At 43.9% G+C, this 12,138-nt stretch overlaps 2 protein-coding genes across 2 annotated transcripts; one reads left to right on the top strand and one right to left on the bottom strand.

Annotated features, from left to right (window-relative positions):
• Positions 1–127: 127 nt before the first annotated feature.
• Positions 128–2,647, bottom strand: LOC136467152 (RING-H2 finger protein ATL58-like). Its single transcript, XM_066465738.1, has 3 exons — positions 1,626–2,647; positions 1,428–1,510; positions 128–688 (listed from the first exon to the last, which is right to left on the bottom strand). Exons 1-3 carry the CDS (start codon positions 1,833–1,835, stop codon positions 271–273), a joined length of 711 nt encoding a protein of 236 aa, XP_066321835.1. The 5' UTR covers positions 1,836–2,647; the 3' UTR covers positions 128–270.
• Positions 2,648–2,922: 275 nt separating this feature from the next.
• Positions 2,923–3,978, top strand: LOC136463557 (proline-rich receptor-like protein kinase PERK8). The gene has a single exon (XM_066462547.1). The coding sequence runs from the start codon at positions 2,962–2,964 to the stop codon at positions 3,976–3,978; it is 1,017 nt and encodes a 338-aa protein (XP_066318644.1). The 5' UTR covers positions 2,923–2,961.
• Positions 3,979–12,138: the final 8,160 nt, after the last annotated feature.

Genomic DNA, 12,138 nt, shown 5'->3' with positions numbered 1-12,138 from the left:
TGCCAGGGCGTATTTGCCAGCTCACGAATCCCAGGGCGTTCGAAAAATAAACACCTATTATTTGACACCATGGTTTACCAAATGCAAAACAGGTCACTAGTACTATATATCTCAGTTATGTTAAGTATGTATCAATAATATTTCTCCAGCACTGAACTCTTACTTTTTCCCCAGAAAATGGGTAGCACAACATAATGGCAATCTTTATGCGTTTATCCTTCTTGATCAGCTAAACACACAATGTTAATAGAAATACATCAATGGCTATCCTTATTTCTCCCCTTTAACAGTTTGGCAGGTTGTACTTGGTGAACCTTCAGCATCAGCTTGAGGCACAGCGACCACCGTAACCGTCAATGGTTCGGCCACATCACTGTGCGGTTGTTCAGCCTGAACGCTACCGACTCCATCACCTTCGGCTACCTGACCTTCCTGTGGTGTGTTGCCGTCAACAAGTCCCTCCTGGTGATGATGTACATTCAGAGACTCCTCTACAGCAGTTTGTGCTTCCAAATCCAAGTCAATGCTGGTTGCTTTGGGGGCTGGAAGGAGCGAGACTCGACAAAGGGGGCAGGTGGTGTTTGTAGAGAGCCAGTGGTCGATGCAGTTGATATGGAAGGTATGTCCACAAGGAGGTATCTTCTGAAGCCGCTCATCCGGTTGATAGTCTGCTAGGCAGACAGAGCACCTGTCAACCATGATCAGGTGTTCAGAAGAAAACACAACTTAATGAAATAACAATGCAGGGACAAATGGCAGTACAAAGAAATGGCTAATATCAAGGGAAAATGGTCAAACAGGCGTGTTTCATACACAGATGTAGGGGGGGAGGGGGGCCCTTCATACACAGCCGTGTTTTTATATGTTTTCCCCTCGCTAGCAAGCAGAATGGGGGAATTAACAGATGTAGGGGGGAAAACCCCTTCAGTAAGTATCTTTTACCAGATGACTCATGATTTTTCCTCATATAGGATTAAGGTATCAAGATGTCCAAAACTAGATATTCAAAAGATTAACTCACAGACTACATCTGAACCCACTGATTGTTAAACATAGCACTACCACTGCCTATATTGGAAAGGTAGGGCATGTGTTTGGAAGGATCCCTATTTGTTACTGCATTGGCAATTGGCATTGTATTATTCTTTCACTGACACGATTTGACAAAAGATTTCAACCTATCAATTATCTAAAATTCTAAATAGTGGCGAGCAGTACCAGTACTGAGGTTATTGATCTCCTTATGCAAAGAGACAGGGATATGCATATAAATATTTTTTTCTCTATCTAGTAGCCAGAACTAGACTGCTACCATCCATTACCAAGTTGACTCTTGAGTTGTTTGATAGGTAAAAGAATCAGAAACTGGACAACAAAGCTATTATATCATTAATACTAGATCAAGAGTTTAGAAGTAAATCACTGACTGTGTCTCCCTGATCAAGAAACTCTCTTTGAAGATAACCACTGGCAACATTTCCCGCATCTCCTTCTTTAAACCACACTCCAGCTACAAATGCAGATTTCGAACACAAAACAGATAGAAGAATGTTTAAGACCCTGAGCATACCAACAAACTTGGAGAAACCAACTAACTTATCAGAAGAACAAGAGGGCTGACTTACTCTGGTATTATCGCCTCGTATCAAATTATTTGTCCTCATCCGCAAGGACTGCCAATTGGCCCTGCGCCGCCTCAGGTAGAAGAGGTAGAAGAAGAGCAGCAAGACGAATGTAAAGAAGACAGGCACCGAGAAGATGAAGGCCTGGTACAGCTTGAGCTCAGGCGACTCGGCTGAGCAGTATTCTGGTGGATCTGGAGAGGTGCAAGACATCGCGAAATCACAATGCCCTACCGGCAAACAGCCAGCACACAATCTACCTTTTGGCCCCAACTGGTCTAAGAACTTCGGGGAAACCTTATTTATCCTAGTGAGGTAAAGCTACACAAATGTGACCGACGAACACTTGGGAGTTCCAATCAACCAAACGGCAGACACTACGGGCAGAGCAAGGGTAAGAACTAAGAAGGCAAGATTAACTCCTGATCTCCCCCAAATTACAACAACCGCAAGTTTATCAATTGATACCAGCACGCTTAAGGGAAAGGACAAGGTCGAGTAAACACGAATAAGCACTAGTGAGGGTGTCACTAAACGTCACAAGAACTGATGCCGTCACTACCAATGATTTTTTCTCTCGAGCGCATAGACTTCGTAGTGTGAAATAAACAAAACAATATCAGGGAGAATCGAATATACTCTACCTAACTGCTCTCTAAATCTTTAGGAGCGAGCGAGCGAGAGAGAGAAAAAAAAACGGAGGATACTCTGCACCCTCCCCACTATGTCGACCTGACAGCGCAATCCGCAAGAACCAGCAGCACGCGGGGAACTATTTGGAGGCAGCGGCATTTAGGGGACGGATTCAACGCTGCTGGGCATGGAGCGGACGCGGACGGATCACGGTCGGGACACGAACGGAGGAGCTGAGATCAGGGCGGCGAGGGAGTGAAGTGGGGTCGCGGCAACAGGGGAGGCGGCAGGTTTCGCGTGGGGCACGAGCAGCACGGATCACAAGGCGCCGGGAAGGGGCGGCGAGAGGGACTGCCGCGAATGCGAGAAGCGGCGGCGCCCGGGGCGGGGCAGCGGGGATCGGGTGGGGGTGGGGGTGGGCTTGGAGGGGAGGAGGACTGGAGGAGACGAGCTGGCTGGGTTGGAAGTTGGAACCTGCAAGTACTGGGCAAGAAGAGTGGGGAGGAGGTTGGGAGGAGAAGAACGTGGCGAGCTGCCGAGTTGGCGAACAAGCCAGCCGCGAGACGTTTGTGTTAAGAATATTCTAATATTCCTGGGCAATTAGCAACTACTAATTGCAGTTACCGTGACTACTGAAAAGACGTCGTACGGACAGGACGTGGGAGCGGGGCTCTCCCACGTTCACTGGAACTGCCCCATCGTGGGCATGTATATATATGTGTACTGTTCATCAATAAAGATTTACACCTTCACTTCCTACTGTTCAGAATATAATACTACAACACGTTATCAGCGTTCTACCGCTGAGCGAGAAGACCGGGAACAGTGCCTGAAGGACTTCGTGAAGACAGGAGATCGCTGGATCGATTTAAGGTACACGATGCCACCAATGCCCTACGTACCTTCTGCGGCGCTCGTTCTGCGCCTCGTCTTCATGGTGTACTACCGCGCGCGCCGCATTGGAGTCCCCTTCGATGACGACGACATCCGTGATTCCCTCCTCAACGCCATGCGCAATCTCCTTGGGGAGGAGCGTGGGGGAGCCAGGGAGGGCCATGCTCGTCGCCGACGCCGTGGTCGTCACGGAGCATCTGCTCCCGTGGCGCCGACCCAAGCAGCGGTTACAGTCCCTGCGTCCTGGAGTTCGGGCCATGCCGTGGCTCCATACCACCTACCATGGCCGAACATGGCGCCGGGATCCTCCGACTGGGTACCAGTGGCGCTCGCCGCCATGCCACCAGTCGCCGGACCTTCTTCCTCGACCGGAGCGGGCCCATCGTCTTCGGCTCTAGCGGCTTCACCTCCACCGGCGACAGGGTCGGCTACCGCAGCTGCGACCCCGTTGGCCAACGGAACCGCTGCAGCCGCGACTCCGTCTCCGACGACGCCACGGGTTCGCGTGACCCTCGCTGCGCGCAGGTCCGCGGCACCGCTCCGACTCTTCTCCAGGGAGGCCGGCGAGATCGTAGATCCAGCCCTGCAGGCTCCGCCTCCACCACCTCCGTCCACTCCTCCGGCAGTGAACATCGCCGACCAGGCGGTGAGCCCGACCAGGCGTCGGACCTGGATCTCCGTGCCGCATGGCCCGTCCGCACGCGCGCAGGCGAGTCCTCGCGCGAACGGACGCGTCCCGGCGCTGGAGAACGGGCACGCTAGTCCACGCGCGAACAGCGATGGTGGCGCTTCCTCCTCCTCGGGGGGGCGCGCCCCTCCTTTTGCTTGAACTTCTACCGGAGGGGGAGGGGGAGGGGGAGCCGCTGGCTTCTGTCTTGGTCGCCATCGACTGAGTTGGGGCCGACGTGCGGGCTCCTCCCCGATCTGCGCCGGTGCTCGTCACCGGCTGCAGAGGGCGCGACGGAGGGAGAGGAGGAGGGCGCGATCAGCGTGCGCGCGTGCGCTGCGGACCAGAGCGGCGACGGAGCGACTACAGGCGCCGGCGGACCGGCTCTTGAGCGCGCGACGGCGGCACGGCTTCCGGCGCGGCGACGGCGGCGGCCACCACCACCGTGGCTGGGTAATGGTGGCAGTTAGGGTTTGAACCCTAACTGCCCACCTTTTATACGAGCCAGGGGGAGGCCGGTGGGGAGGCGCACCTGTGCCACTTCGGTAGCCCAGGCCCAGGTTGGCCTGCCTCAGCGCCGGCTGTACTGCTGGTCCTTGCTGGGCCGGCTGCAGTGGCCTCGCGGGCCAGCCAGTGCTCGTGGGCCAGAAGCCATTTATCATTTATATGTTTTATTTCCGAATTTATGAATTTCAGCAGTTTTAGTCTTTAATCCTTGTGTTTAGACTTTGTTAATTACTGCTGTTCATTAGTATTAGTGTCTATGCTCTTGTGAGATTAGACATCTGATGTTTATGTGAATGTACAAATGTGTTTGTTTACATTGTACCTATGCAATTTCGAATTCTAATATAGAATGCAAGTATGTTCGTGTTATTATTTTGCACTTTCATACTTATTTTATTATTGCGAATTTTTAAATCACAAACTCCATCTTAACACTGTTCTCATTAGTTTATTATTACTGATGACTTGTGGCAATTAATTTATGCATATCTCTATTATTTTGAGATGAAAGCATTAGGTAATAGAGTCCAGGCAAAGGCTGCATTTAATCCTTTTGGATTATTTTGCCCAGAGACCGTGCCAGGCTGTGATTTATTCACCTATTACTAAAGGTCTACATGATGTCCATTGGACTAGATGATTACCTATATAATGTTTTGTTCTCAAAATAAAAGATTACGACTAAAGAAAATTTATGGCTTACACTATTGTAGTGATTACCATTGTTTAATCATTAATTTATACTATACATGGTGTAGTAGAGACTTAAGCATTGGCTGCGTCTAATTCAAAAATGAATTATTCAGCCTTGAGACCGTGCTTAGGCAGCAAAGTATTTGCCTACTATTAAGATCTACTCTATGTCCTTTGGCATTTGAGATTATCTAACCATATATAGTCAATTGATGAGAGTTATAATTGGGGTTTACATGTTTATTTGTCTACCTTGGATTGTATTAATCATGATGAGTTATGTCATTTAAATTAATTTGCATTTATTACAACATTGCTTTACCATTTGAATTTTAATTTACCACGTGTAAGTATAATGAATCAAATGGTCCTACTTTGTAGGCTATAGCCTTAGCTAGGGAGTTCGATGAACTTGCCTTAGATGGCCACAATTACCCTACTTGGGCTTCGGATATCAAAATAAACTTTGCATCTCGTGGACTTTTGGCACATATAAATGAACCCATTGAGGGGGAGGTGCTTGATGAGCAAAAGAAGTTCGGGGCCTTAATGATTTTAAGGTATTATATCCATAAGGATCTCAAACAAGAGTACCTCCTGGAAGAGAATCCCCGTACTTTGTGGCTTGCTCTTAAGGAGCGTTATGATCAGCAAAAAATACTCATCTGGCCTGAGGCTAATCATGAGTGGAACCACTTGCGTTTGCAGGACTTTAAGTCCGTTGCTGATTATAATCATGCCGTTCATAAAATTTGCTCAAAGTTGAAATTCTGTGAGAAAGAGCCAACGGATGCTGATAAGATAGAGAAGACTCTATCTACCATGCTTCCCGCTGACCGAGTCTTGCAGCAGCAATATCGGGCTAGTAATTACACTGTGTATTCTCAACTTATTCATACATTAACTCAGGCTGAGAAACATGATGAGCTTCTTATGAAGAATCATCACAAGCACCCCACTGGTGCAGCGCCTCTTCCTGAAGTTCATAATGTACAGAAAAAAGTTAAGAATAATAAAAGGTTCAAAGGATCTTCTTCTGATGATCCAAAGAACAAGCCCGGTAAGCGCAAGTTCAACAAAAAGCAAAAGCCAAATGCTAAAAACAAGCAAAATGGCGAGTCTAAGTCCAAAAATGACACTAAATGTCATCGATGTGGTACTTTCAATCATTTTGCAAAGGATTGTCGTACTCCTAAGCACTTGGTTGCACTTTACCAAAAGTCCTTAAAGGAAGCAAAGCAAGGCAAAGATAAAGAGACAAGATATGAAGCTCATTTCAATCTTGCTTCTGAGGCTATAAAGGAAGTGGGTTGTTCAAGCAAGGTTCTTGAGGAACCAAAGAACAACAATGCTCACAAGGATGAGAGGCTTCCAGGAACAGAAGACATGATCGTGGAGTTCAACTCAAATGACATGTATGAAGACTTCAACTGAAGATCTCGATCCGTAGTTGATATCTGTTTAATTATTATGTTAAGCAAGTCAAGTGTTGTAATAATTTAAGTTGTGCAAACTCTATGTTCTTTGAGTTGTACATACTTGTTAGTGATGGGAGTATTGTGAGAATAAATATGTATTGTAATGTCATACTCATATGTTGGTATTGTAATACATTGTATTTATGTATGTGATTCTATATGTTCAATAAGAAATTTTAATTGCATTCTTATTTTACTATAGATGTCTTCTGATGTCAATCCTGAGGAGGAATTATGTCTTGTAGATAGTGGAACCACAAACACTATTCTTAGGGAGATGAAATATTTCCAGACTCTTAGGAAAAGAGAAGGAAATGTTATGACCATCGCTGGACGTGATGCTCTAATAGTTGGTTCGGGTAGAGCCACTATTATTCTCCCTATGGGTACGCAATTAACGATAGAGGATGCATTATTGTATCCAGAATCAACTCGTACCTTGTTAAGCTATAAAGATATCCGTAAGAATGATCTTCATGTTGAAACACATGTAGATAACAAAGAAGAATTCATTTTCTTCACTAGACTTACTGGATCTAACAAACAAGTTTGTGAGAAAATTCCCTCCCTCGAATCTGGATTGTACTATACATACATAAAACCTATATCTAATGTTGCATATAAGGTAATTTTTCAAAATGTTAATTCACTCTAGACATGGCATGATAGACTAGGTCATCCTGGAATAGGGATGATGAGAAAAATTATCTACAATTCATTTGGTCATAATTTGCATAAAGCAAAGTTCCCACAATCTTCGGATTTTATATGCACTGCATGTGCATCAGGAAAATTGATTTTAAGGCCATCAACTCTTAAAATCAGAGCTGAACCACTAAAATTCCTTGAGAGAATCCAAGGAGATATTTGTGGTCCAATTCAGTCAATATGTGGACCTTTTAGGTATTTCATGGTTCTGATAGATGCATCTACAAGATGGTCTCATGTGTCATTATTATCGACACGCAACCATGCTTTTGCCAAAATATTGTCCCAACTAATAAAGTTGAAAGCGCATTATCCTGAACATCGAATTCAATCAATTCGAATGGACAATGCTGCTGAATTTTCATCCCATGCCTTTAATGATTATTGTATGGCAACGGGAATTGAGGTTCAACATTCTGTACCTTATGTACAATACTCAAAATGGTTTGGCTGAATCATTGATAAAGAGAATTAAACTCATTGCTAGACCAATGTTGATGAATTGTAAGTTGCCTACTTCGTGTTGGGGTCATGCAGTTCTGCACGCTGCTGAATTAATCCAACTACGACCGACTGCATATCATGAGAATTCCCCCTTGCAATTAGTACGTGGAAATCCACCAAGTATTTCCCATTTGCGTAAGTTTGGGTGTGCTGTTTATGTACCCATCTCACCACCTCAGCGTACCTCTATGGGGCCACACAGAAAATTGGGGATCTATGTGGGATTTACATCTCCGTCGATCATTAAGTATATAGAACCTCTCACCGGGGATCTATTTACGGCTCGGTTCGCTGATTGTATTTTCAACGAGGATCATTTTCCGGCATTAGGGGGAGATTTGTACCATAAAAATGAATGTTGGGAAATTAATTGGAATGCGGAAGGCATTTCCTATTCTGATCCACGTACTATGGAAACTGAACATCAAGTTCAGAGACTTATAGATTTGCAAAACATTGCAAATAATCTGCCAGATGCGTTTACCAACTATAAAGGTGTTGTTAAATCTTTCTATCCTGCAAGGAATGTGCCAGAAAGAGTGGAGGTACCAAATAAAACCACTCAAATTATCCCTCTTGGAAGCAAGAGGGAGAGAGGCAATTCCAAGGTGCAAGATAAGAAACAAAAGAAAGTGGTAAACGAAGATCAACTATCTGTTGATGTGAATCACCTTGTTACTAATCAATATCTTCTAGAAAGATTTGATTTGATTCCTAGCCCAGTCATGCGCATAAATACTGAGGCTGGGACATCGGAAGGCCCTAGATCTATTGTTTTGGGAAATCATGATGATCTATTAAGGGTTGATGAAATTGCTATTAATTATATAGGGACTGGAGAGTCTTATGATCGAAATGCTACAACTGTCGACATCTTTTTCTCTGAACAAATTGCTGAAACCCTTCAAAGTGATCCAGATCCAAAATCCATGGTAGAGTGCAAGAAGCGCTCGGACTGGAATAAGTGGAAGGATGCAATAGAAACTGAGATAGCCTCGCTCACAAAACGGGAAGTGTTTTCGGCTGTATTGCCAACACCTCCTGGTGTCCATCCTGTTGGATATAAATGGGTTTTCGTCCGAAAACGGAATGAAAACAATGAAGTGGTGAGATATAAAGCAAGGCTAGTAGCACAAGGCTTCACGCAAAGGCCTGGCGTTGATTTCAACGAAACTTATTCTCCAGTCATGAGTGGCATAACTTTCCGATATTTAGTATCTTTGGCAGTACAAAATCGTCTGTCTATGCAGTTGATGGACGTGGTGACCGCATATTTATATGGGTCATTGGATTCTAAGATATACATGAAAGTTCCTGACGGAATTAGTATACCAAATCCTGAGGCAAATCGCAACATGTTTTGTGTTAAGTTACAGAAGTTGTTATATGGCTTAAAACAATCGGGCCGAATGTGGTACAATCGGTTAAGTGAATTCTTTAAACATAAGGGATACACAAATAATGATGATTGCCCGTGTGTCTTCATTAAGAAATCCGTAACGGGTTTTTGCATTGTGTCTGTATACGTTGATGATATAAATATCATTGGTAACGAACATGACATTAATGAGGCACGTCATCATTTGAAGGCGGAGTTTGAAATGAAAGACTTGGGTCAAACCAAGTTTTGCTTAGGTTTGCAACTTGAGCATTTTTTGGCTGGGATTTTTGTATATCAAGCTACCTATATCCAGAAAATGTTGGAGAAATTCAATATGGATAAAGCTTACCCATGTAAAACCCCCATGGTTGTTAGATCTTTGGAAGTTGAGAAAGATCCTTTCAGACCAAGGGAGGAAGGTGAAAAGATTTTAGGACCCGAGCTTTCTTATCTAAGTGCCATTGGTGCACTGATGTATCTTGCTAATAGTACCCGGCCAGATATTGCTTTTGCAGTTAATTTATTAGCAAGACATAGTGCCGCTCCTACCAAGCGTCATTGGGTTGGAGTTAAAACTCTTTTTAGATATCTCAATGGCACAAGAGATCTTGGATTATTCTATAGAAAGAATCAAGATCAAAATTTATTGGGTTATACAGATGCTGGCTATTTATCTGATCCCCATAATGGCAAATCCCAAACTGGTTTTGTATTTTTAAATGGTGGAACATCAATTTCTTGGAAATCATCCAAGCAAACTTTAGTGTCTACATCCACCAACCATTCTGAGATTATTGCATTATATGAAGCCTCACGAGAGTGTGTATGGCTTCGCAGAATGGTAGACCACATATTGAAATCATGTGGAATTGGTGCACTTGATGCACCAACAATTATCTTTGAAGATAATGCTGCTTGTGTTGTGCAAATGGAATCAGGTTACATCAAGAGTAACTTGACGAAACATATCACCCCCAAATTATTTTATCCCCATGAGTTGCAAAAGAATGGGGAAATTGAGATTCTGCAAACTAAATCATGTGATAATCTTGCCGATCTATTCACAAAGTCCCTACCATATTCTACGTTTCATAAATGCATTGAAGGAATTGGTATGGTTAGACTTAGAGACTTGCAGAAATCAGGGGGAGTATCTCTCGATACTTAATCCATTTCACATCGTATTATACTCTTTTCTTTGTATGAGTTTTACCTTGAAAGGGTTTCTCATATAAAGTTTTTAACGAGGCAGTATCAGCATTATGTATGTCATATCATCTAGTTTTTCCCCACTGGAGTTTTTTAGGAGATGATATATTAAGACATTGCTATATGATTATCATGGTATCCTGATATATCAATGTGTTCCTAAGTTTTTCCCACAGGGTTTTCTAAGAATTAATAATATTAATAATTATGATGAACATTGGAGCTCCAGAAGATAATTGATTATGGGGGAGTGTTAAGAATATTCTAATATTCCTAATAATCAATTAGTGGGCAATTAGCAACTACTAATTGCAGTTACCGTGACTACTGAAAAGACGTCGTACGGACAGGACGTGGGAGCGGGGCTCTCCCACGTTCACTGGAACTGCCCCATCGTGGGCATGTATATATATGTACTGTTCATCAATAAAGATTTACACCTTCACTTTCTACTGTTCAGAATATAATACTACAACAGTTTGTACGCGCCACTTCACTCAATTGGCGTTTATCCGGTTCTGCTAGTACTGAAAAAAATATAATTATAGATATATGTGACAAATCAAACCTTTTTAATTTGTTTACTGTGTCTAGGTGACTGGGTGCATGGTTTTCTTTTCCAGGAGTCGGTTGGTGCAGGTGCAGCAGGCGTGGCGGGGAGGCAAACTGCGGAAAACGACGCGCCATCACTCCCGCTTCGCACGGGCAAGCACGCGACGGGCAGAGATGCAGCCCAACGGCAAGCGAGGCACCAGAAGTCAGCTGCAGAGCCACGCCACCAAAACAACCCCAACGCGCATGGATACTCGCACTCTTGAATTGATCATCATCAGTGCTAATGATGAACCACACGACATACTCGTGCCATTTAAGCAGTGCCGGCCTAGGGGTTAGGGTACGAGGTGCGACGGCTGAGGGCTCAAGCGAAAGAAGGGTCCAAGCCTAGTATACAAACCTCCAGATCCTATAGTCTATTAAGCATTAGCAAACTAATGAGAAGAGAGACATAGAACTGGTCAGACGGCCCAAAAAGATAACATCAACATTTCTTTACTAGTTTCTTTTACACACGGCCCTCGGGTAGAGAGTAGGCGAGGAGTCACGCTGCACACAGCACACTCTGATCGTGAGTTCGCGACGTGCGCCATACACACGCGGAGCTGGCGAGCCGCGCCGCCGCGAAGAGCTAGACTACCGGAGACACGGACATGGCGCACGAGAACGGCGACCAGGCAGGGCTCCACGACGACAACATCTTGATTCTTGGCTTCTTACGAATTGCGATCACCGATTAGTTGTTTAGGCCCAAGGTATTTTTTCCTTTTTATTTTTAATCCAAATTAATTATTTGTATAGTATTCTAGACTTCTAGTACTTTGTACCCATATAGTCATATTTTTCTTCTAATTTAGGTGTTAGAATTTTAAAATGTTACCTAAGAAACATTTGTCATGGGTGAGAAAAGAAAATGAATATATTGCTTTTTTAATCTATATTGTTCCTCGATAATTATCATACATCTACAAATATATTGCTTAATCTACATTGTTCCTCGATAATTATCAGACATGTTAAATTAAAAATATGTTATTGAATTTACTTTTATTTTACAAAATTTTATATATGATAAGAGGGCCATTGCGACGAAATATTCAGAGGCTCTTAAAATCCACGGACCGGCACTGCATTTAAGCAGCATGTTAGTGGATGTTCATTGCACTTTTTTGAGAGGTTTTTGGGTTGTTGGCTGCAGCACCTACAGCGTTTTTTGAGAGGTGAAAAGCTGCAGCAGCTTCAAGATGCAGTTTTTTTTTTTAACAGATGCAGCGTTGTTGACTTGAT

The sequence above is a fragment of the Miscanthus floridulus genome, chromosome 7 (genome assembly GCF_019320115.1).
Source record: "Miscanthus floridulus cultivar M001 chromosome 7, ASM1932011v1, whole genome shotgun sequence".
NCBI lineage: Eukaryota > Viridiplantae > Streptophyta > Magnoliopsida > Poales > Poaceae > Miscanthus > Miscanthus floridulus.
The sequence above is the reverse complement of the archived record's forward strand: the minus strand, read 5'-3'. Positions and strand labels throughout refer to the sequence as shown.

Bases quoted from the DNA above. Each gene is read 5' to 3' on its own strand.
- LOC136467152 (XM_066465738.1), bottom strand. From the start codon at position 1,835: ATGTCTTGCACCTCTCCAGATCCACCAGAATACTGCTCAGCCGAGTCG. The intron at 1,511-1,625 runs GTAAGTCAGCCC...CTGCATTTGTAG, and splicing joins TACGAGGCGATAATACCAGA to CTGGAGTGTGGTTTAAAGAA. The intron at 689-1,427 runs GTCAGTGATTTA...CATGGTTGACAG, and splicing joins TTCTTGATCAGGGAGACACA to GTGCTCTGTCTGCCTAGCAG.
- LOC136463557 (XM_066462547.1), top strand. From the start codon at position 2,962: ATGTATATATATGTGTACTGTTCATCAATAAAGATTTACACCTTCACT.